The 25,663-nt window shown below is 36.5% G+C and overlaps 2 protein-coding genes across 3 annotated transcripts; both read right to left on the reverse strand.

Annotated features, from left to right (window-relative positions):
• Positions 1-14,066: 14,066 nt before the first annotated feature.
• On the reverse strand, positions 14,067-17,491 carry LOC145948342 (cytochrome P450 6A1-like). Of its 2 annotated transcripts, none has more exons than XM_083058047.1 (6): positions 17,400-17,491; positions 16,439-16,811; positions 15,703-16,228; positions 15,291-15,527; positions 14,847-15,098; positions 14,067-14,734 (listed from the first exon to the last, which is right to left on the reverse strand). In XM_083058047.1, exons 2-6 carry the CDS (start codon positions 16,769-16,771, stop codon positions 14,562-14,564), a joined length of 1,521 nt encoding a protein of 506 aa, XP_082914173.1. In that variant the 5' UTR covers positions 16,772-16,811; positions 17,400-17,491; the 3' UTR covers positions 14,067-14,561. The 2 variants fall into 2 exon arrangements, with proteins under 2 accessions (XP_082914173.1, XP_082914179.1); XM_083058053.1 differs by having other exon boundaries at positions 14,070-14,734; positions 15,291-15,512.
• A 2,723-nt stretch (positions 17,492-20,214) lies between these two features.
• LOC145946709 (uncharacterized) lies at positions 20,215-25,458 on the reverse strand. Its single transcript, XM_083056464.1, has 4 exons — positions 24,846-25,458; positions 24,683-24,788; positions 21,952-24,559; positions 20,215-20,677 (listed from the first exon to the last, which is right to left on the reverse strand). The coding sequence occupies exons 3-4, from the start codon at positions 22,580-22,582 to the stop codon at positions 20,430-20,432; spliced, it is 879 nt and encodes a 292-aa protein (XP_082912590.1). The 5' UTR covers positions 22,583-24,559; positions 24,683-24,788; positions 24,846-25,458; the 3' UTR covers positions 20,215-20,429.
• Between the last annotated feature and the right edge of the window lie 205 nt (positions 25,459-25,663).

Genomic DNA, 25,663 nt, shown 5'->3' on the forward strand with positions numbered 1-25,663 from the left:
ACTATTTACAATTTTAGTATCGATGTGGAAGCGCGCTCACCATCCGAGTTGTCCAACTCCCTTTCGAAGTGAAAGCAGGCTTGTTTGGTTTGTAGGTGAGCTTCGTTGAGAAATCGTTGGTTTGAGAGCACGTTGAGGTCCTTTTCTTGATCGGAGTAAGTTCAACGATCCGCAACTAAGTCGCGACGATTCGCTTGATGCACTCGCAACTTTTGATTATTAACTTGAATAGCGTTCCAACTTTAATTAGATGACGATGATTAGCACGTCGTTGCTCCACGATAGCTTAGAGCGGAAGAGAGCCAGCAAGACCACGCGGCGCTCCGTTTCCGTAAAGGAGCCGCTCCGGAGGGGAGTCTCGTCGCACGTGGAGCGTTTCTATTGATCCGCGGATTTATCGCGTTGCGCAATCGACAGGATTTTGATCCTCGCTTAACCGCGCATGTTTCGCGTTGCGCGATGTACGAATTTCAGGAGACGCGTGCGCTCCTCCATCCGATGATCATTTCACTGCAGTAACTAGGCGCTAAGCGCCTGATGCTTCTAGCAACCGAAAATTTGGTGCTCGTTAATAATATGCTTTACTTTTTAATTTTTTGTTTAATTCTCGAACACGAATATATGTTCTTGTGCGTATTAAACATAATACTTTGTTCGGTATTACTTTGCAGTTTTTGTCTTGTAATGAAACGATTTTCGACGCTAATGTTTTAAAAATCTGTGCTGCTTACAAATAAAAGAACCATGGTAATCTTGAAATAATTTTTCCATAATTTTTGCTGTTTCAAATAATTCCGCACAGGGACTGATTATTCTTCCTCTAGAAAGATGATTAATCCAGTCGTCATCTGGATTAATCAATAATTCTGTTGGGGTTCCTAAAAACGGAAATTCACTTCGAAATCTAAAAGCTGCGTAACCTGCGATGTATTTAAGACCTTCTTCTTTTATTACGTCAACTACATTCAAGTCTTCCACTTGATTCAGAAGGTTTAATTCATCTTCAGTTGGGGAATATTGTATATTAATTATACTGGTATCTCTATGTCAGAAAGCGTATAATACAATGTAATAATACAATAATAATACAATGTAATAATAATATATGTGAAAATAGATAATTTTCACATATAATTTGTTTGCCTGTAAAAGCGTGATGGTTATTTCATTAGTAATTTCTTTTACTACTTTCCCCAACTCAGAGAGTATAGTTATATTTTAATTAAAAAAAAACAATCTTATTTATTGTTTCTCAACGGAATTAAATATACAAATTATTTTTTTGTACATACATATATGTATATACTATATTATTTAACTTACCAAAGTCATCATTTTCAAGGGTTTTATCTTCAAATTCCATAAATTCACATAAATAGTCTGTATAGAGACGTTTGAAAATGGCGCGCATAAAAGTTTGAGGGCGTTGGCATAGCCAATGCCGGCGACATCGTCGCCCGCGTACCCGCCCCCTCTCCTTCTTCTTACTGACGACTCGAGAGCGTAAGCATAGCGTGCTAAGTACATTGTAATAATTAAGGTAAATTGCTAATAAATACATTGTAATACTATACATAAATTGGTCCTTCGAGAGCCGGATAAAAGGCACAGCAGGAAACACATTAGTTAAGCCGATAAAAACACAATCGTTGGCGTTGCGTTGAGTAGAGGTTAGGATTGTTGATAGCTGCTATTTTTTGAGAAAGCATGGAAGATATCGAGTTAACCAAAATGAAGAAGCGTCGTGGCATGCTAAAGGGTAGTTTAACAAGATTTAAAAGTTTTTTAGAGGCTTACGTACCAGAGCGTGATTATAATATATTAAAGGTACGTTTAGAAAAAGCAAAATCCTTATTAGCAGATTTCGAGAATGTTCACATGGAAATCGAGATAGCAGAAGATATTAGCGACGACAATTCTAGACAATTATTCGAAGATAACTATTATACACAAATAGCGAGAGCACAAGACTTATTGGAAGAGAGAGAGAGGAACGCAGCACCTGTCAATGACGCAAACAATGATGCAAACAATGATATTCGAACAGTATTAAGACAATTAACTAATCTAAATGCAAACGAGGTAAGTGTCAAACTGCCTACTATAACATTACCGAAATTTGATGGAAAATATGAAGATTGGTTAAGCTTCGAAGACACATTCAAAACTTTAGTACATAATAACGCAAAAATACAAGCGGTTCAAAAGTTCAATTATTTAAAGTCATGTTTAATTGGTAGTGCTACGCAAGTCATACACTCGTTATCAGCTACTGCAGAAAATTATGAAATAGCTTGGAATCTATTGACAGAAAGATACAGTAATAAACGCATTATAATACAAAGTCACGTTAAAGCATTATTCGAATTACAGGTCGTGTCAAAAGAAACAGCATCAAGTTTGAGTACATTGATAGATACAGCGCTCAGGCATATACACGTCTTGCGAAATCTAGAGCAACCAGTAGAAGGATGGGACGCATTACTTCTGCACTTGATTGGTTCGAAAGTAGATAAGAAGACACGAGTAGAATGGGAAAAGTCCTTAGACGGCGTTGAAATGCCTACATGGCAACAGTATCTCAAATTTCTACGCAATAGATGTCACATATTAGAATCCATTCCTAATGAAACGTTCAACCGTGAGAACATGTACAGCAATAAAACGCTGAACTCAGGCAAAGCTAACTCGAACAAAACAAAACAAATACTATTTGAAACACAAGCTACATGTAAATGTCATATTTGCGGAGAAAATCACAGGATACAAAATTGTGAAAAGTTTAAAAAAATGAATTACAATGAAAGATCAGATTCGATAAAAAAGGCAGGTCTTTGTTTTAATTGTTTTAGAACAAATCATAGAGTCAATGAATGTAAAGCGAGTAGTTGCAAAAAATGCGATCGTCGGCATCATACTATGTTACATGCAGTCCGTTCTAATGACATGACACAGGCGGTTGAAACAGAGACCGAGTGTAACGTAGAACAATCGTCAACAAAAAAAACCGTGCAAAGCTTGAGTTCAACGTTAAAAAATACAACGCAGACAATTTTATCTACGGCGTTAGTAAACATTGCAGACGCGACCGGGCAATATCAGTCATGTAAAGTAGTTTTAGATTCTGGATCACAATCCAATTTTATAACCGAACAGTGTTGTGATAAATTAAAACTATCAAAGAAGTCAGTAGATATTCCCATAAGCGGAATAGGAGAAACAATTTACCGCATCAAAGGCTCTACTCGAGTAACAATCAAGTCCAGAACTGATGTTTTTACCCTTAACATTAATTGTTTGATTATACCTAAAATAACAGAGCCCTTACCGTCCGGAATTATTAAGCATAAGATATTTAACATACCGACAGATATAATGCTAGCAGATCCGACATTTGATCAACCTAGTCACATAGACATGCTCATCGGAGCAGAGTATTTTTATCAACTATTATGTACAGATCAAATTAAATTGAATTCAGGTAACGTTATATTACAAGAAACTCGATTCGGCTGGATTGTCACGGGTAGAATTTATTCCCCTGGTCCGTCGATAAACAATCGATGCCACCTCTCTCGAAGTACGTTAGAAGAAACAGTACAAAGATTCTGGGAAACAGAAGAAGTACCTAAACGAAAATTATTATCAGTAGAAGAAGAAGCCTGTGAAGAACATTACAAGCAAACAGTTGAGAGGACTCACGCAGGACATTATACAGTAGGACTACCATTCAACGAGCAGAAGGATAAATTAGGCGAATCATATAATATGGCTTTAAAAAGATTCCAAGGATTAGAAAGAAGATTAAGTATAAACGGTAAATTACGTGAAGAATACAGCAACTTCCTAAAGGAATACGAAACGTTGGGACATATGTCCAGGATTGAAGACACAACTATAAGGATGGTTATTTCCTTCCGCATCATGCAGTCGTCAAGGACACCAGTACCACAACACGACTGAGAGTGGTGTTTGACGCTTCAGCGAAGACTACTACTGGTCTTTCGTTGAACGACACGTTGCTCACTGGACCCGTAACGCAACAGGATCTTTTTTCTATAGTAACCAGATTTCGACTACACAATATAGTTTTCACCGCTGACATTGAAAAAATGTTCAGACAAGTTTACATAAGAGAGGATGATCGTCAATACCAAAAGATTTTATGGAGAAATAAACCAGAAGAACCTATTCAAGTTTACAAGCTTAATACCGTGACATATGGATTGACTTCGTCACTCTACTTAGCAATTTGTACTGTACAACAATTGGCAGAAGATGAGCGACTAATATATCCAGAAGCAGCAGATATCATAGTCAAGGATATGTATGTAGATGATCTTTTAACGGGTGCTGATACATTGGAAAAGGCACAAACTTTAAGAGATCAAATCACGAGTCTTTTAAGAAGTGGAGGCTTTAATCTTCGGAAATGGTCTTCCAATTGTCCGCAGTTCATGGAGAAGATTGATCAAACAACGGAACAAGCTATATATCTCGAGTTTTTTGATGTACACAAAACGTTAGGAATTCAATGGAGTCTACAACAAGACTGTTTGTTATATCGAATTAACCTACAACAACAAGAGAGGAGGATAACAAAACGTTCTATGTTGGCACAAATCGCATCTTTATACGACCCACTTGGACTTCTCGGACCAGTCATTGTCAAGGCAAAGATACTATTGCAGGCTTTATGGAAACTGTCATTGACGTGGGATGAAGCAGTTCCTGACGAAATCAGCAACAAGTGGATTACCTTTCGAGACACATTGGAAATATTGAATAGCATCACCTTTCCACGACAAGTCAGTACAACTAAAGCTAGAAGTTTACAATTACACGGATTTGCAGATGCAAGTGAAGCAGCTTACGGAGCTTCGTTATACATAAGGTCAGAGGACTCCGAGCAATCTTACAAGGTGGTATTGGTTTGCTCCAAATCGAGGGTTGCACCGCTTAAAAAACTTACACTGCCAAGACTGGAATTATGTGCAGCCTTACTGTTGACACAACTCTGTCAAGCTGCTCTGAGAGCACTCAAGATACCCTTTAATAAGATCGTATTATGGTCAGATTCGACTATAACTCTACACTGGATTAATACTCGACCACATCAATTGAAGACATTCGTGGCGAATCGTATAGCTGTTATTCAAAAACTCAGCGAACAATGTGAATAGAGACACATTGCATCACACGACAACCCAGCTGACTTGGTTTCTAGAGGAGTTTTTCCCCTCGGAACTTATTGACAACCTTCTGTGGAGCAGAGGTCCGGAATGGTTGGCAGAGCCCGAAGAAGATCTACCCAACAATAGCTGAGATACCAGAGAAAAGAACAACAATCAACTTGAAGACAGAACACAAAATTGACGTACTACAACGGTTCTCAACTATATCTATGCTTCGCAGAGTTGGCATGGGAGGTGGCATGGTGTTTTAGATTTACAAATAATTGTCGCACAAAAACTAGAAGTCGAGAAAACTTAACCAGCTTAGAATTAAAACAGGCAATGAATAGTATTATAAGGCTTGTTCAAATGGAGTCTTTCAATAACGAAATCAAACGGTTAGAAACAAACAGGCCGCTTAAGAAAAACAGTAATATTACATCATTACATCCTTTTTTAGATTCAAACGGAATTTTAAGAGTAGGAGGTAGATTAGCTAACTCAGAATTAAATTATGAACACAAGCATCAAATGATTTTACCAGAAAAACATCATATAACAGATTTAATTATTAGAGAAGCCCATGCCTCATTATTACATGCGGGACCTCAAGCTACTTTATATCACGTGAGACGAAAGTTTTGGCCCGTACACGTAAAAAATAGAATAAGACGAATTATTCACGAATGTATAATCTGCTTTAAAGCAAAGCCGAAAATGATAGACTATGCAATGGGCAATCTACCCAAAGAGCGATTTGAATGTACGCGACTCTTTGCAAACTCAGGTGTTGACTATTGCGGTCCTTTTTTGATAAAAGAGAAAAAACTACGCAATCGAAATAAGATTAAAGTATATGTATCTATTTTCATATGCCTGTCGACTAAGGCAGTTCATTTAGAATTAGTCAGTGAATTGAGTACGGAAGCATTTTTAGCGGCGCTTAAACGATTTTTCACGTAGGGGCAAAGCAAATGTCATGTTGTCTGATAACGCCACTAACTTCGTCGGAGCGAGAAATGAATTGCGTGATCTATATGAGTTTATTAATACTCAACCTTATAAAGAGCGATTAACACACTGGTTGGGTGAGCAAGGAGTGAACTGGAAATTCATACCACCACGATCTCCTCATTTTGGAGGAATTTGGGAGGCCGCGGTTAGATCTTTCAAATATCATTTATATCGAGTTATATCGATTAACCAAAGATACGTTATTTACATTTGAGCAATTTAATACATTAATAATTGAGATCGAAGCGGTGTTGAATTCCAGACCACTAACGCCCTTATCCGCCGAACCAGACGATTTAAATGTATTAACCCCGAGTCATTTTCTAATCGGAGACTTGCTTTCATCGATTCCAGAAACTGATCTTACTAACACTAGCAGCAATAGATTGTCGCACTGGCAACATATTCAAAAACTAAAGCGTGATTTCTGGAATAGATGGCACAAGGAATATCTCACTGAACTAACGATCCGCACGAAGAAATCTAATGAGCAAAACCATAAGCTACAAATCGGCGATTTAGTTGTATTACGAGACGATAAAACTCCACCTTTATATTGGCCCACAGGGAGAATAATAAAATTATATCCTGGACAAGATAATATCGTTAGAGTGATAGATGTAAAAATGTCAAATGGAATATACAAGCGTGCCACAAAAAATGTAGCTCTTCTACCAATAATAAGAGATTAGTTGAACCAAGGTTCAACGGTGGGGAGAATGTATAGAGACGTTTGAAAATGGCGCGCATAAAAGTTTGAGGGCGTTGGCCAACGCCGGCGACATCGTCGCCCGCGTACCCGCCCCCTCTCCTTCTTCTTACTGACGACTCGAGAGCGTAAGCATAGCGTGCTAAGTACATTGTAATAATTAAGGTAAATTGCTAATAAATACATTGTAATACTATACATAGTCTTTATCAAAGTCATCATGTTGCAGTACATTATGTTGCATATTTTCTAGTATTAACTCGGCCTCATCGTAATCATCGATATTTTCCTCTTTATTCTCTTCTCTCTCTTCTTCTTTTTCCTCGTTGATGAAGTTGATATCGCTAGTTAAGCACATTTCATCTGAAGAATCTTGCATACAGGTATTACTACCGGTAGTGAACACATCTGATGAATGTTTTCCTAACACATACCAGCGTAGTCTATATCAAAACTGCAATAGTGTTGTCGCAACTTGCACCCATAGCTCGGATGTACACAAATAAATTTTCGATTACATCTTGATTAAGGCGGTTGGTCATGATATACTTTATATCTGCATTTTTACTTGTGACGTCTTCATATAGGCGTATTAACGAAGCATTAGATAATATAATCCCTTTTTGAAAGGAAAGTAAACTCTTTCGTTTACCTACTCTCATATTTTTTACCACATTTGTTACTTCATTTAAAATAATATTGTGTGTTTTTAAATCTGTACCATAGGCGTGAAGTCCTTCGTGATTACCGAATTTGCTAATACTATTGAAAAGATCAAACCATTTATTGAATAGGCTGAGAAAACGTGCAGTTTCGGACCACATTAAGCAATCGTTCATAAAACCATGAAGACCACACCATTCAATTGCAGCTGCATTAGTATTTGAAAATATCTGCGTGGCTAATTAAACATTTTGCCTTTGAGATCCTGTGACGTCTAGGTGCAGTCGTGATAATTTATGAGCTATTTTTATATCGTTTACATTTATTTCTAATAATCTTTCCAAGCAAGATTTATTAATAAACTGATGTCCATTTACATTCAAACTAGAATCCAGAAAATAATTTCTTAATAATTTTATCAAATGCGGTACATCGGCAAATACGTGTATTTTTTTTGTTTCATCGCATGGATGTTGGAAATCAGTTTTTTCTACATCTGCGATGGAATCAATTTCAAGTTCTTTTAGAACAGCTTGATTCGTAGTTCCCAAATTGCATGTTAGAGCAACGACCGTATAACCATTACGGTATAATACTGCGATTACATTCAGAATAATATTCTTTGTCATGTCCTGATCGAATTGGTAATATATCGGTTGTTTCCACTTCTTAAACAAACCTCTACCAACAATGACCTGACATTTCTTATTTGGTCCAATCGCTCTTTCTTTTCTCCTTTCAATTGCAATTTGCTTCATAATATGTATTTTGTCAAAGCATAAAACGGTCATCTTTTCTGTTTCTGACATAGATTGGCCTTTATATCTCATAATGTCAATGACATTTTTTAAAATGCCATTTTTTAAAGTGTCGACATTCCAGGAAGGGGGATGTTTCGTACCTTTCGCAAATACACGTAGGCCTTCGGCCTTACGCTGCGCAAGGACATTGCAGCTGCTATGTCTTCCGAATACCAATGCGTTTTTTTCTGCGAAGGATTAAGGAGTATTTTGATTTGTCCTGGGGTGAATACAGATCTCAATATTTCCTGTACATTTTTCTTTACGTTGTCTTTTTCTTTTTGTTTTTGTTCAGCAAGTTCGCGCTGTAAAGTCCTGATTAGTAACTCAGACTTTGCACATTTCCTTTTTAACTCTTTTATTTCTTCATGATGGAATTTTGATTTCACATACATTGTATCAGCTTTATCTGCAATATAAGACAAACGTATTTGATATTAATAAACGTATCGAAACTAAAATATGAAATATAAATTAAGAATTAGACTGGCTATGAGAGCCGTACGCGGATTTCGGTGCGTTGATTCCAACGAAATTTTTAATTTTTTCGTTGGAATTAAATACTTGTGCACGGGGCACGAATTTTTGCTTGGTACGCTACCAAAACTTTTTTTTCGGAATAATCTCAATTCGAGATTTTTAATTCCGATGATCCCCTCTAACCCCCCTAAAGAAATGTAGGCGAGAAAAATATTGGTCCGAAAGTCGCTGAATCGGTCCTTGAAGGACACGGTCAAGGTCAAAATCAAGGTCATCATCTTACTCCCCGCTTGAAGCCATACAACTTTGCTATTGGACATTTTTCCAAAATGCATTCTTACTGAAAATATTAGGGGGGTCCGATACTTTTTGATGACCCGTATATATTATTTTTATTACATATATAAGTGTAGGATTATCAATTCTTTTAATTTGATTGTTTATCATAAACAGTCATAATTTACTTAAAATAATCAATTCTCAAAATTAAGGATAAATTTGATTTCATACATACCATTTTTTACATTGGCATTTTCTTTTCCACAAACTGCTATCCATTTTAATAATATTGCTTTCTCTTTAGGAAATCGAAAAAACTGAATATTTTTTAATTTTTTTCGGGAATCGTTTTTACAAGATTTTATTAAACATGTACTCATGTCTAAAGGATATTTTGACTTTTTGCATATGTCATAAAGTCAGTTCGTATAACCTCGATTTAAGCGTTTAAAGATGGCCGCATTTGGCATCTGCGCAAAACCGTACGAAATTTGTTTCGAGTATGAGCACACCTTATATTCTTCCACCATGAGATTAAGTATGATCTTGAGTATGTCTTCATCAAGTCGATTTCAAATCAAATAAGATTTACTTGAGTGAAAATTTCTTTGTGAAGATTATCTTATTTCACAACTATGAAATCTATCAATCTTAAGACGGTCTGGACTGAATAAGACAGACTTGGTCAAGATCATCTTAAGTGTTAACTTGAGACTCGACTATGAATACGGGCCTATGTGTAATGTGCGGAGAGGCCTCACACGGACCTTGCAACAAGCCAACAAAATGTTGAAACTGCGGGGCAGGACATAAGTCGTCATCGAAAATGTGCCCGGTCTTTCAAAAGAACAAAGAGGTCAAGATAGTTATGGCATATAACAATGTCTCCTACTATATGAAGCAGAAAAAATTCTTACAGGATCAGAAGGTCTAAAGGAAATGAGATACGATAGATATCTTAAGCCGAAGTAATGGCCCCAATTACCGAAGAAAACATCCACTACTACTACAACTACGACGAGCAGTACAGACAAGAACACGACTAAAAATGCAGTTGAAATGGCAAAAGGTCAAGAGACTAGTGTCCCCATGACAAGCTGGGATAGAAGATCTAGTAGTACAATGAGCCAGAAGTTCAATAAAATAAGAAAAAACGATCTGGAGAAAGACAATACAGATAAAAGAAAACAGCATAATGAAAGATACTGTAGTCAATTCAACAATAGAGAAGAGGACATTACTCGAGAAAAAAGAGGGATAGCCATCCGACAAGACCCTTAGGTAAAGATTTGAATACTGAGCTAATAACTCGCTTTACAGATTATTTGGAATCGTCACACGAATTTAGAAAATTCATGCGGGATTTCTTTCTAGAACCTAGCCTAGCCGGTTTTTACAAAGTATAGAAGCAAACAATGAAACAGAAAAAAGCATATATACAAAAAAATTCAGGAACCAACAGAAAAGAACTCCAGCACCAGGAAGAGTTAAGGATAGCTAGAAACATCGCAGCAGAGGTCAAGAGGAATTATTGGAGAAAACGTAACGAAAAAGAAGCATCAAGAGGTGAATAAATTTAAAAAGAAAGTCTAATCTACTACTTTGGAATGCAAGAGGCATATTGAATAAAAAAATAGAATTGGAACGACATATTAAGGACTTCGACATTATCGTTATAACTGAAACCAAAGTCAATATCAACAAGACTATATATTTTTCAGGATATAAAACGGTCAAAAACACAAACGCAGGAAATAATGGAGGCATAGCAATTATCATTAGAAATAATGTGGAATTCGAGATAATTGAGGCATGGAACCTAAGATCAGTTAATATGGAAGCCATAGGTGTAAGAATAAAGAATACTTCGCTAAGATACAACCTTATTGCCGTATATAGGAAACCATATGGAGAGGAAAATAAACTAGCGTGGGAAGACATTCTGAAATTTAAAGGTAACGATATAAATACATCAATAGTAGGAGACTTTAATGCACATCACAGCCTATGGAACTGCAATAACATTGATAATAACGGCGAGAAACTATACATGACTATATATAACAAAGAATTTATATGTATTAATACAGACACCAAATCTAGACTAAATTATAGCAACCAAATTGCGTCAAATTTGGATCTAATTTTTGCCAATGGTGATTTAATAGATATTATCAACTACTAGCAAGGAGAGGACTTGAGACTCAGACCACTTTCCCATATTCATAACAATAGAGGTACAGATACAACGATTCAGGAAGATTACTAACAGAATTACTACAAAAAAAACGGATTGGGATAAATATGCTTGGGAAGTAAATGAGTCTATAAATTCCGGAACAGATTGTAGGACAAACACTACAGAAATTCCAGCTGAATTCGAGTACAAGAAATTTATTGCATTAATAACAGAAATGGCCTACTTGGTGTCAGGAAAACGTTCTCCAAACCCAATGGAAGATACGGATAGCAATGATAATTCTACAAGGATATCGAATCAAAATAAGGGGCATCCAGCTCAATAGTGGAACGCGGAATGCAATGAGGTAATAAAAATGAGAAAAGAAAAACTAAAGAGATGGAAAAAGTCTCAATCGTTACATGATTTCATAGAATATAAACGCTGTAGAGCATTAACAAAAAAAAACTTTTAAAAAGAAGAAAAAAGAAAATTTTATTAACTTTTGCAACGCGCGGTATAAATAAACATTCTAACCTCGCGTATGTATGGAACATGAAAACTTTTAAAAACATTAGAAAAAAAATTAATTGGAACACATGGTAAACAAAAGACAGAGAGGCGGAAATCCTCAAGACTATTGACGAATTGGCTCCCCCCTGGGTTCCACAGAAAGCCGTAAGTATGAATCTGAACATAAAAAAAAGTCAAAGACAAATGGAACGCAATGAATGCGACATTCAAAATGAAGAAACTCGAACGGGCTTTGTATTTGATTAGACGGGACTCAGCGCCAGGTAGAGATAAAGTAGACTACAAGATGTTAAAGAAACTACCAACTACCGCTAAAGGGATATTACTCGATATTTACAACAAAATTTGGAAATAGGAAGTCATACCATCCGATTGGAACAAATATCAAATATTATTCATCGATAAAGTAGGAAAGGAGAAAGTCAGACCCATTGCACTGTCATCATGCGTGGGAAAAGTTATGGAGCGAATGGTCAATGAGAGACTCATATGGTGGGCGGAGAAAAAGAAAATCCTTCATAGAACGCAAAACGAATTTAGAAGAGGAAGGTCTCCTGTGCAGAAAATCTAGGGAAAATAGTATCAGACATCAGGTGCTCGATGTACGACGATAAATACACATTGGCGGCCTTTCTAGACGTGACGTCTGCTTATGACAACGTGGACTTTAACATTATGGTCAACAAGTTACGAGAAGAGAAATGTCCGGACGGTATACTAACAATTGGTTACAAACACGCGAGACTAAATTTATAGTAAATAATCAGTACTGTACACATAGAAACGTAAGCAAAGGTTTGCCTCAGGGAGCTGTACTCAGCCCGTTGTTATATGCAATATATACAAATAGGATAGCGGATATATATAGGCTAGAAAATAACATTAAGATTATACAATTCGATGATATAGCTATATATATTTGCGGCAGAAATAGAAAAGATAACAGGATAAACCTAGAAGTTGCGGTAAATAGAGTAGCAAAAAATTTAGAGAAACTAGGACTAAGTTTAGAGCCAAGAAAAACTTCGCTGGTAGAATATTCTAAAAGTGGCTACTACGATAAAAGGTTATATATTAAAGTCAAAGGAACGAGAATACCAAATAGTATAGCTTTATACAGAGTTTAAATTTTTAGGCATATGGCTCGATAATCGACTGAAATTCTGTAAGCAAATTAAGGAAATAAGAGGCAAAGTAAAAAAAGCCAACTCTATTCTAAGATACCTAAGTAATGTAACCAGAGGCATAGAAGTCAATACAGCGCTAATATTATATAAAAGCTTAGTTAAGTCGACTATGGACTATGGATTGTTCATTTATGCACCCAGGGAATCTGCCCAAGCATTAACTAAAGGGCATTAACTAAACTAGAAAGGGGCCAATATTTAGGTATAAAAACTGCACTAGGGTATAGAAATAGTACCCCTAATAACGTGATAATAGCCGAAGCCAAAGTTGTAATGCTTTTAGATATGGCAAAAATGTTATCGAATAACTTTTGCATTAAAACTTTAAAATATATGGAACAGTACACAAAATAAAATCCAAGCGGAATCAAACAATAAAGGAACATTTTATTTCAGGAATTATTATAAAAAAAAACGGAAAAAAGCATGGTTTGACAATATTAATACAAAAAGATATTTTATCACCTTCATTAACCGAATCAAAGCCAATCATTATAATTTAAACGAATCTTTGGCGCGAAAAAACTACATAGAAGACTCAAGATGCGAATGTGGATACGAGAGAGAAAACATTGATCACGCGATATGGCAATGCCACAAATACGACACAGAAAGGAAAGTGCCAGGCAACGAGCTATCTCGAAGAGGATTAGACGGCAGTGAAAGTATATTCGAACTAATCAAACATAAACAGTTGGAGAAGATCAATCAAGTTAATTTTTAAGCATATTATTAAAAAGATCAACAAAGTTATATAATATATAACAAACAACAAGGATCAAGAACCCAGACGTTATATAACCTCTACGGGAGGTTGAATGCGCTACTTCTCATCATCCGGCGAGAACTGCTCCAAAAAAAAATAGAAGTTTAAATATGTAGCAGATATTTAATGTAGTAAAAAAATTAAATTTCGTAATATATTTTAAACAAATTCACGTGTTGATAATGTCTAATCGAATTTTATAAGGTAAGGGAAATGAATCAAATTTAAAAATCATTTAGACTATTCTGTCTAGAAAAATTATATGCGCCTTGTATTTCTCTTATATCGGTACATGCAAATAAATGAATAATAAATCGATTATCGCGAAATTTTTATACATTATGCAAAAAAAACCGTTAACTACATTTCATAAATGTGTAGACAACTCACATATATGTGGTTTATTCTTTGCATTCTTTTTGCGGAAGAAAATATATTACAGCATTCTTAGTAACATATGTTTTTTAATGACATGCAATTTTTAATATGTGTTTGTATTTTTACTATTCGGTTGAATTCCATTTTGCGTGTTATTTTCGTATAATTTTGTCAGGGTGTTTTTCAATATAAATTTTAATAATTCAAGTACTTTATTTTTCTTAGCTAAATATAATTAGATTTTATCTTAGATTAATATTATAATAGTGACAATTAAACTTAAAATTAAACAATTTATATAATATATGTATGTATGTTACGCACGTAACGACGTAAATTAAAAATAATTACATTAAATTTTTTACATATACTTCTTGAGTGAAGTGACAAAACTTAAATTAGGCTCGATTAATTTTAATTATTCTCAAATGGATTCCATCTTTTGGAGCTAATAGAAGCGCTTTAGGATTACTTACGTAGGGTATTTGCGTTTTATCACAAGTTTCGACTTTAAAATTTTGTAATATTTTTATAAGACCAATCTTTGTCTGATAAATAGCAAAGCGGGAACCTGAAAATAAAAAATAATTATAACAAGAAAAATTTCCCAAATTAAAAAAATTTTTTTTAAGGCGAAACGAACAGAAATTGGAGAAAAAGAAAATCTATGCATTTCACTTTACCAATGCAATTTCTTGGTCCATCACCAAAAGGTAGATAATGCATCGCATGCCTAGTTTGCACTATTTCGTCAGCAAACCTTTCTGGATCAAAAATATCTGGCTTCGGATAGATATGCGGATCCCGATGAATCGCGAAAACCGGAATCCATACCTTTTGGTCTTTTGGTATATTAACTGTGGTACCAGCAAACGTATAACTTGACATTGATTGTCTCATAAGATATGATCCTACCGGATATTTTCGTAAAGTCTCTGCATAAGAACAATGTAAGAAATAATTATTTGAAGAGTTACTTGTGAAATATAAGTTATGTAAATGACTGTAAGTATATGTATTAAAAGTTAATTGACTCTCTAGCAATAAACTATTAATATTCTAATGGCGCTGAGAAACAACAGCACACTTTTCTCTCTTTTATTAACTTTTTTCGTTGAAAGACGTACCTTTAAAAACTTTGTCCAAGTAATTCATCTTCTTTACGTTCTCGTATATTAAATTGTTACCGTTCTTGGTGTACTCTTTGTCAATTTCCTCACGTAATTTGTCTTGTATATCTTGATTTATTGCCAATTCATAGAGTGCATGGCTTATGGTCGTTGATGAAGTTTCAAAGCCGGCAAGGAAAAATACGAATGCTTGAGAAGCTATGAAGCTGTCGGTCAATTCTGAAATGTGATTTTCTTTTTACGATTTAATTCCGTTTCTTGTCAAATATTAAAAATTATATGAATAATTGATCTATTTACTGATTAATATATAGTAAACTGATGTATTTTGTATACGCACAAATTTATAAACATTTCCGTCTAAAGAACATTTGTATGATAGAAAATATTCATACGGACAGTCACTTACTGATATCACTCACTTTCTCTGGATGTTTTTTTAATTCGCGCAATATATCAATGAAATCATGTCTAATGACATTATTTATTTCTCTATATTTCATGGTATCTACAACAACGCGTGTGAAAAATGTAGTAATCTCCGATGGTAGTAGGATATAATTGAACACTCCGTAGAGCCGTGGCAGGAATTGTCTTATTCTTAACAGTATAACATTTTTCCAGGTTGACGCAAAAATTAATCTTCCCATCCTGCGAAATTCGCTGTCTTCATCCGAGAGAGCATTCATCTCGAGGCCAAAAGCACAAGTACCGATTACATCGGTCGTAAACTTGGCTGTCAATTCGCGACATTCTATGGGTTCGTTCTTGTTTATTATTTTATCTATATATTGTTGAAGATGATCGGCGCATTCCGACATTAAAGAGAACATCTCCTTTAATTTACCGGATGTAAAAACAGGCGACAATCTTATTCTTAAAGGTCGCCATCTTTTAGGCTCCAAAGCGAGAAGATGTTGCGACAATGAGTCAGTCTGCAATATAATAAAAAGACATAATTATATTCGAGTAAGTTTTCGAAATTTAAGAACATTTTTACTAGATTACACGAAATTGACTAGAGAAACTTAATTTGTCGCGATTTTCAATAATTCCGAATTGGAAAGAAAAACTATCAAAGTTATCAAAACATATTTATATAATTCGAATATTATAATATAAGTTAAAAATATTTTTGCACATACTTTTTCACTAACAGGAATTCCTCTGTCGGCGAAGGTGGTAAAATCTTTGATGAGAATATTCTTAATTAAATCTGGATCTTTTACAATAAGGATGGGTGTTTTCCTAGCGAATATTCCAATCATGGATACGTCTTTGTACTCGTTATATATGTCCCTAATGTAATCACCAGTGAACTTTTTATTGAATATGACATCTTTAATATTACCAAAAATCGGTATCGGTTGTGGACCGAGAACGCCACGTGATTTCCAAAAGTCATAGTTTGATGTGAAGTAATAATATACAGTGAGACATGTGGCAGCAATGCCGCACAATATTTCAAAGGTTTCCATTATCCTGCAGCTGTTGATCAATTATCTCGAGCGACGTTTGCTGAAAAAGAAAAAACAATATTTCGAGAAAGAAAAAGCTTGTTTTAAAAAAATTAAAATTTAGTAAAGAAAGTTTGATAAATCAAATACATATTTAACGAAATATAAATTTATGATAACTGAATTTAAGCGGATTTTATCGATATCAGATTGATCGAAAGATCTCTTACATAGATGTATATGATATGCATATATCGAAATACTGATCAAAATATAAAAACTTTCTTTCAGTAAGAATACTAAATAAATGTTTGCAGATTGTTGAGATAAAAATGACACACAGATTATTCATATTGCGCAAATTATGTCGTCATGCAAATGATCTTTCTTTTAAATTTCATCAATATAATTTAGCGACGAGTGACAAAATAAAATTTTATTCTATAATTTTTATGAATACATAATCTTATCTATCTCATGGCAATTGATTACTTGTTTTTATAGACCCGATTATAATTTAAATAAAAAAAAATTTATATGAATTTGATTCAAATTTACCAATTAAATAAAATCAATTTATGATTGAATCTAATTAGACATCAATCTTTCAAGACATAAAAATAGAACGAATAAGAAATTATTTCTTTACCTTAATATATATACAGTATATCACGAAGATATGTAAGAAAGCTGTCGAATTGTGTATTTATTTGTAATGAACAGGGATGAGCAAAATGAGTGACCAAACCTATTTAAAATAGAAAATGCAAAATAATTTGAGACCTTCCATTTACAAATGCAAAATTTTAAACACCCATTTAAAATAGGAAATGGAAAATAGGCATTTTTAAAATGGTTTTTTAAATATTTATAGAAATAAGAATTTACATTCTTATCTATATATTTAAATTCTTATTTCTTTTATTAAATTATATACTTTTATTAATTTATATACTTTATGAACTTTCTTTATGAGTTTTCTTTATAAACTTTCTTATATATATTTTTTAAACATTATAAACTTTACATAAACTTTACGGATTTTTAATATAAACAAAAAATATATTTACATGTGGATTTACAATAAAATGTTTATCATTGTTTACGAAATATTTACTTAATGATTTTTTAAATAATATTTTAATTGTTATACATACATATACATATTATTAATATTTTGATTAATTTTTAGTTTGCAAGAAAATTGCATTTAAAATAAAAAATGAGTAATGAAAACCATTTAAATGTAAATGTAAAATAGTTTTCGAAAACATGTGTTAAATGCAAAATACAAAATAGACATTTTACATTTTATTTTTGTATTTTAAATACATCTATTTCAAATAATGCACATTCTTGGTAATGAAGTGGAGATAAAGTAGGCGATAAAGTATATGGCAGAAGTTGACAGATAGTTTGCAGAGAAAAGTTGGCAAAGATTATTAACATATACATATAACATACTTTTACTGTATAGTTTGGAATTAAAGAATGTGCTTCACACACACACACACACACACACACACACACACACACACACACACACACGCACACACACACACACGCACACACACACGCACAAGATTATGCTTCAAGAATAAAAAAGGTGTGTGAAGTTGGCACCTCATTTTTTCAAAACGATATATTTTTAGGTATTTCACCGGAACTATTTCTAAAACCTATCAGGAACTGTAGAACTATTTGGGGTGCAATAGGAACTCTTGATAAAAACTCCGATTTTTGAACATGAGGTGCCAACTTCACGCACCCGAATAAAAACTTGTCACGTACTATTAAAAATTCAAATTAATGCGACGTAATAAAATCAGAAGTGCCGTTTACCAGCAACACCTCTGAACCACAAATACATCAAGCTGATGACTTTTTATCACACGTTTGTGTATGTACACCAGCGAATGGAAAAGTTGCACTACTCTTTTTGATTAAATCCCTCTCGATAAATCACATTTTTTCGTTTGCAAGTGCATCATTCACTTGCAAACGAAAAAATGTGATTTATCGAGAGGGATTTAATCAAAAAGAGTAGTGCAACTTTTCCATTCGCTGGTGTACATACACAAACGTGTGATAAAAAATCATCAGCTTGATGTATTTGTGGTTCAGAGGTGTTGCTGGTAAACGGCACTTCTGATTTTATTACGTCGCATTAATTTGAATTTTTAATAGTACGTGACAAGTTTTTATTCTTGAAGCATAATCTTGTGCGTGTGTATGTGTGTGTGTGTGTGTGTGTGTGTGTGTGTGTGTGAATGATTTCCGCAAATGACCGTGAAATACCAAGAATTGAGGACATTCTACTCTCTCCAGGAACGAAATACAGGTACATTTCAAATTGATTTCTTTCAAAAAGGATACAAAGATAAAATTATCTTTCAAAATGTTATGATTATTCGTACGATATACTTGAATGTTTTACGAGCTTCGTAAGCCTTTACGACATACAGCACCAGTAGTATGTGGGCCACTATAGTGAGTCAAAACAAACCCCCACCACTCGGCCACTGGCGCCAGAGGGGCGTGGCTAGACAGGATTTTTCGATCCGTGATTGGTCGATCCGCTAATAGGGGTCATTAGGCCCAAGGCTCTGATAGGCCTAACTATAGTGGCCCAGCACTCTGATTGGTTGGTTTTGTTTTTGGGAAGAGAGTGGGAGAGTAGGCAGGGTTTTTGAAAAAAACCGACAAAATGGCGATAAAATATCGTGGTATAGCGTAGCAGGCGTGGGGATTATGACACCCCATTCCGTCTATAATAGGCTCTAACTATAGTGGCCCAGCACTCTGATTGGTTGATTCTTTTTTTTTTGGAAGGGTAGGGGGTGAGCAGACAGCGTTTCTAAAAAAAGCCGAGAAAATGTCGATAAAAAAAACGCGGTATAGCGAAGCCGTCATAGAGCGGATGGTCCCCGGTAATCGTGTATAGCGCTGAAAAAAGATAAATAAAAAACGCACTAATTTCGGCTGACCGTCGTTACTCGGCGTCGCATTGACGGTAATAGAGAAAATCGTCGGCATCGTCGCTAATAGAGAAAACAAAAAGATATATAAAAAGTACATGCGGCTAGCGTCCGCTTTCAATTTAGGCTAATTATCGTCACCTCAGGTAACAAAAAGAGGACTAATAGAAAACACGTGCATTCGAGTTCGCATTCTAGTGACGCTACGTAAAGGTTTTATTGCTGAAAAGAATAAAATTATTTCGAGGTAAAGGAAGAATAGAGAATGAAAATGTAAGACAATTTAAGGTACAAAATTTTACTTTATGGTAATTTTTAAATAAAATCGATATTATTACATAAACATGATACATAAAAATATATTTCCTTTATAGCATATTACATTTAAAATAACAGGAATATGACATTTTATTGTTACAATTGCAGAGAATTATTACTAATACTATATACATATACTTTTTACAAAAATTTACATTGCTTTCCTAATAAATGTATAAAATACTTATATAAAATATTGAAGAAAATATGCGAGAAAAGAATTATTTCGATGATAAATATCCGTACGGAATCGAGTAACGGCTATTAATAAATCTACGTTTCACCAACACTGGTGCGCATATTTGCGTCTCGTCCCGCGTTACAATTTCATGAAACGCAGTGCGTCGAATTGCGCTAAAACGTAAATTTATTGTAGTTTCATCTTATTCTTCGTTATCTTCTTGTTCTTTTTCTAGATTCTTTTCTCGCGCTAATAATAATTTTTTAATGCTATTAAAATTAATGCGCCGTGAGTTCTCATAATTGAGGGTTATTCCCTTAACTTTACAGGTTTCATATACTCGACCCTCGGGTATTCGCACGATGTAGGCGTAAAATTTTGGGCCACCGGACACGAACTCTTCGATGTAGCTACCGCGTCCGTAGCTCTCGAGTTCGTCGGTCATATCGCCTAGAAAATTACGTGTGAGGTTCATATTCAGTCGGATCACCGGTGCTCGCACATAAATACAGGAATCAGTAATATAACACGCGACGATCTAAACGCTCTAAATATTCGTATAATTTTAAACGTGCTTGCGCTGTCGTATATGCGGCTATCACTACGTTGGTTATCGGCGAGGGTACGACAGCCTCTTGTCGCAACCGCCACGAAACATATATTACCTCATCGTTTACAGGTAATATATCGGTTATCTCGTGCTCGGAACTTGTTAATAACAACATAAAACGCTGATGTGTCTTAACGACTTCGGTGTTTGATAAATTGGATCGCTGGCCGAATTTACCCCAGAATGAATTCAGACAAAGCTTCGCGACCGAGCGTAAACCGGGATTTCGCGCAATGTTACGCTTATCGAGAACAATACCCTCGGTTTCCTCGTACTCCCGCAGGTATCGCTCTTAAGCGTCATCGTCCTCGCATTCGCCCGGCCACCCGCTTGTTTCCTGTTTAAGTTGTAGAAATGAGTTTATATATTCGGCGAACAATCCACCTTGCTGTGTTTCGCGATTATATTGGCTAATTTTATATTGCCAAATTTCATTTACTTTTGTCACGAGATAACCTTTTTCGATGGCCTTGCGTAATTCGCAGGTCACCTACGTGCCCTCGAATTCGCGTTCGCTAGGACGCTCGTGCGTACACGACGTCAGCGAAAATGTTTCGCAGCAACTGCGACATAAGGCGAATAACAATTTTCCGTGCACGCGATACGGGAGTACTGGATGAAATAAATTGCGCGGTGGAAGTACCGTACAACGTACGAGGCCTTCGACAGTATCAAAATCATAATTCGGAGCCGTTCCGATTAAAGTGGAACATTCATCGCCGACATAAATATCGGGATGGCCGATAGGGAAAGCACCCGTCTTCAATACATACGGGTACAAAGAACATACATCCACGTAACGTATTTTCTCCGCATCCGTGATTTTGTAAAGAGTCGCGATATTTCCCGTACGTCCACCGAAAAATGCGTCGCGAGGATCGAGCGGTGCTGTTTCCACCATCGGATGGCTCTCGAGAAATTCGCGCATCTCGCGATTGTCCCGCATTTCCCGATCGAAGGTACACTCCCACTTTTCTGTCACCAAGTACCCCCGTTGTCGCAGTCGCCACGAGATCGCGAGAGTTCGTTCGTATCGCGAGTCAATCGTATCTTTACAGTCCATAGCCGACGAAAGCGTTTTATCGCGATTTATCGGAAAGCACGATGTACGTACATCCATGCCAAAAGCAGCCGTGGAATTGCAGCACGTGACGCGACGTTACTCCCGTTTCCGATGTTTTTTCATAATAACCATCGACGAGTGTGCCGTTGATTGTACGATATTCGCGCGCACGCCCTGCGTGGTTTATAGGAAGAGTGAGCTCGCGCTCCTTCCATACCAGCCACTGCAGAGCTTTACGCGAATACATGTTCGCTTTTCTGTATCCGCCGGCTGGAATGACACCTATTGTATTCAAGTGTAAGAAGTTTTTCCGAAAAACTGTCATACACGTCGAAGCGATAGTTGTACATTTCTCGAACGGACATACATTTCCGCGATCTATAAAAATTTTTTTAAACGCCATGCACGCTCGTCGAAGTATATCAACATCGGTACGGCAATATTGCACTATCTCGCGTTGAAAATCAAACACGGAGTTTTTTAGCCGCATGTCCGTGTGCCACGCGAGAAAGCGTTCGCGCTCTTCCGATTTCATAGTTTCGGGAGAGTAGTAATGTGCAGCGGGTAATGGTCCGACATACGATTGATTTTTGATAGTATTGAATAAATGCGGAAAAATGCCTTTATCCGACGTATCCTTCAACCCGAAAGCCTTCGGTAAATCAGATAATCGCATCGGCATATAATTCACGCTATCGATAAACTTTGTACGTCCAACCGTTAATACGACGATCTTTGTCTCGTTCAAAATCACTTTCGGCTCGAGATTCACGCGATTTTCTACAATATATTTTAAAATAAATTGAGCGTCGAACGCTTTCGCATTATATGCTATGCATATGATCTGTTTGAAATATTTCGTCTTTCGCGTTGCGAAATCGACAAAATGTTTCACCGATCGTTACGAAACACGAACTCTCGCACTCCGCACCAGTGACAACGCACGGACATATCGTTGTTTTGCGAGCACACTTCGCAAATTTGTTGCGCGACGCAGAGTGTCGGAACGTGTTTTTTTACGGACGTCGTACCTTCGATCGTTTCGTCCTGCCGCGTTTCAAAATCGTAAAACACGAATGCTACGCGTCCTTTTCTGCCTTCATATGCAAATTTGCTCGCTTCCTCATTATCAATTGCGCTTTCTTGGCGCTTCTCGGCGGATATACCTACTGTCGACGCTTCTACCACCGGATGTGATGTCGACGACGATGATCCGACGGAGGAATTAACGTCGCGACGAAGAGGTCTCATATAGCATAAAAGATTTCGAGGTTGCGCCGAATGACATAATCTACAGTAAGAAACGCTGCATTCGTGTTTCGCTTTCGCTTTAACTACACAGCCGCATTCATCGCAAAATCGTATGACACTACAAACACTCGCGTGCGATCTACCGTCATATGATTTTTCCCTACGATGACGCTCGAAACACGATGCACCGTAAAACGTCCGATTGCATGCGTCGCATTTTACGATTTGCGCGTCGAAGTAATTGCACGCTGGCACGGCAAAACAACGCGGACATTTATTTGAACACCGGTGACCGCTACCTCTATCGTTTCGAAAGCCTACATTACACGCTACGCAATAATTACGAGAACCCGCGGCGGCTTTTAAATTTAATACAAGGTTGAAATGACACGAATCCTCATAATACATAATATTTAGCCGATGAGAGGATTCGCGTCCGAGAGAAGCGAGTATCGCTGTGCCGTCGTAGAACGGTTTCTCGCCGCGACCAAAAGTACTAAAATTATATACAGCGATAGCGATATTATCAGCGGCCAGATATCGCTGAAAGCGCTCGATTTCATGAATCCCGCATCCTTCTTCGGGTATTATTACACCAGCATTTCTTGTTAATTCTAACGCCCATTCGCGTTGTAACACCGATTGCGGATGCCTAACTCTATTCCATTTATCGTGTAATTCTCCCGTATGTATGTTACCGCGTTCACAATAAATTTGCGCTACTACGAGAGAGCGCGGAAAACACAAGTTGTCAGAATTAGCTATTTCGATTATCAAGCGCTTCGCGATATTTTCACGCGTTAATGCGACACGCCCGCGATCCGAAGGAACAGCGATGTTGAAAATATGTACATTAAATTGTTCGGCGATATCGAGTCCTCCCGCGCTCTGCGCTACCGCGCTCACGAGACCCCAAATATCCTCGTGGATCAAGTCGCGCACCGGACGAAAAGATAAACCCGCGAGATCGTGCGATAAATTCGGCGAATCGAACGATAATCCTACATAATCGCCCGGTTCACTCGAATTTGTCGCATACGCGTAAATTTCTCGAAACGCGTTTTCTAAGGAACGATAAATATCCCCGCCTTCGGGTAACGGACGTATCGCGAAACTCGCATCTCTTCCGATTACCCCGAATCTTCTAAATCGACGCGCATTTTCTCTAAGCAAAGTTATATAATTAAAATTATCGCTGACCTGATTTGCTGTTGTCGCGCCTGCTGTTGCGATTGTCTATGCTGCTCCTCTTCCACATCCTCTTCACCCTCTTCCGCCTCCGACGAAATATTATCCTGTTCATGCTCTTCCCTCGCGATTTCTTCTCCATTATTCTGCGAGTGCGATAATAATACTCTCTCAGGCGCGTCGCTTTGCTCACTTCCTCTACCTCCTCTGCCACTTTGTACTATTGAAAAAAGAAAATTGTTAAATCGAATATACATTATATAAAATACTAAGATATTGCTTTTCTTTTATACTCGAATTTAATCTTCGCGCAACTGCGTTATAATACAACGAGATAACTCACCTTTTCGTGGTAATCGGCGTATCTCGAATAACGCTTCCCGCTCCCCCGCCGCTAATATTCCGGAGAATAGTTAACCGACAAGCGACGAATTGCTAAAAATTTAAATCTGTTTAAGATTAAATTTGAACATAAAAATTTGAAAAAAGTAAAATAACTCCGTTACCTTCCACACGAGGATCGTATTCATCTTCTTCGTCCTCCTCGTAATTTTCTTCCTCCATTTGTTCTTCCTCTTCCTCCTCCTCGTCTTCTTGCTCGTTGTGAACGACGGAACGTCGGAGTGAGTTTGGCGAGCAACAGAGTCAAGCGACACGTAACGTCAACAACTATATTTATAACAATTAATCACAAGTCAACACAATAAAGAATTTACAGTAACAAAATCGAGACCTCCGCGAGCGACGGTACGCGTAAAGGAAGGACGAGCAATCCTTTTCTTATTCAAAAATGCACTCTGTTCTCCTCGATAGCTAAGTCGAATCAGGGCTGCGGTCTCTCGAGGGGAGGTTTATATAGCTATAGCTTTCTCGAACGTTCTCGATTGTTTTCGAGCGTTGTCAAAACGGGAAGGTCGTTAAGGAAAAGAATAAGTCATCATAACGATTATAACGGCTCTAACTTTGTTGATGTTTTGTTTCCTCTCAAGCGACCGCGGCGTTTATCTATAGCTTTACCTTTTATACGAGAGCGCTGGTTTATTTAAGGCGCGATGGGGTAAGGGGCGATCGTACGCCGGGCGCTCATTCTAATTATTATTATGATCTTGTTTTAATGAATGATTCCTTTCAGCGACTTTTATTGGTGGAGAATCCGATCGAGAACACTCGTCTTCCTCCGGTTCCTCTTCCCGCTCCATTTCTACTATTTTAACATTTGAAATTTTGTTATGAAAATAATATATAATATATAATAGAAAAGTTTTATATTACTTTGTATTTAAATTTTTGCAGAGCTATGTAAACTTATATTTTCTAAATATCG

This window comes from Prenolepis imparis, unplaced genomic scaffold, assembly GCF_030444845.1.
Source record: "Prenolepis imparis isolate NDT839.2.m4 unplaced genomic scaffold, iyPreImpa1.0 SCAF_2, whole genome shotgun sequence".
In the NCBI taxonomy this organism is placed as follows: domain Eukaryota; kingdom Metazoa; phylum Arthropoda; class Insecta; order Hymenoptera; family Formicidae; genus Prenolepis; species Prenolepis imparis.

Excerpts from the sequence above, each read along its gene's own strand:
- LOC145948342 (XM_083058047.1), bottom strand. The coding sequence starts at position 16,771 with ATGGAAACCTTTGAAATATTGTGCGGCATTGCTGCCACATGTCTCACT. Across the intron at positions 15,528-15,702 it reads AGAGAAAGTGAGTGATATCA|AAAATCACATTTCAGAATTG; the intron begins GTAAGTGACTGT and ends AATCGTAAAAAG. Across the intron at positions 15,099-15,290 it reads CTTGGACAAAGTTTTTAAAG|AGACTTTACGAAAATATCCG; the intron begins GTACGTCTTTCA and ends GTTCTTATGCAG.
- LOC145946709 (XM_083056464.1), bottom strand. The coding sequence starts at position 22,582 with ATGCCGATGCGATTATCTGATTTACCGAAGGCTTTCGGGTTGAAGGAT. Across the intron at positions 20,678-21,951 it reads CGGCTGCTTTTGGCATGGAT|GCGATATGACCGACGAACTC; the intron begins GTACGTACATCG and ends GTAATTTTCTAG.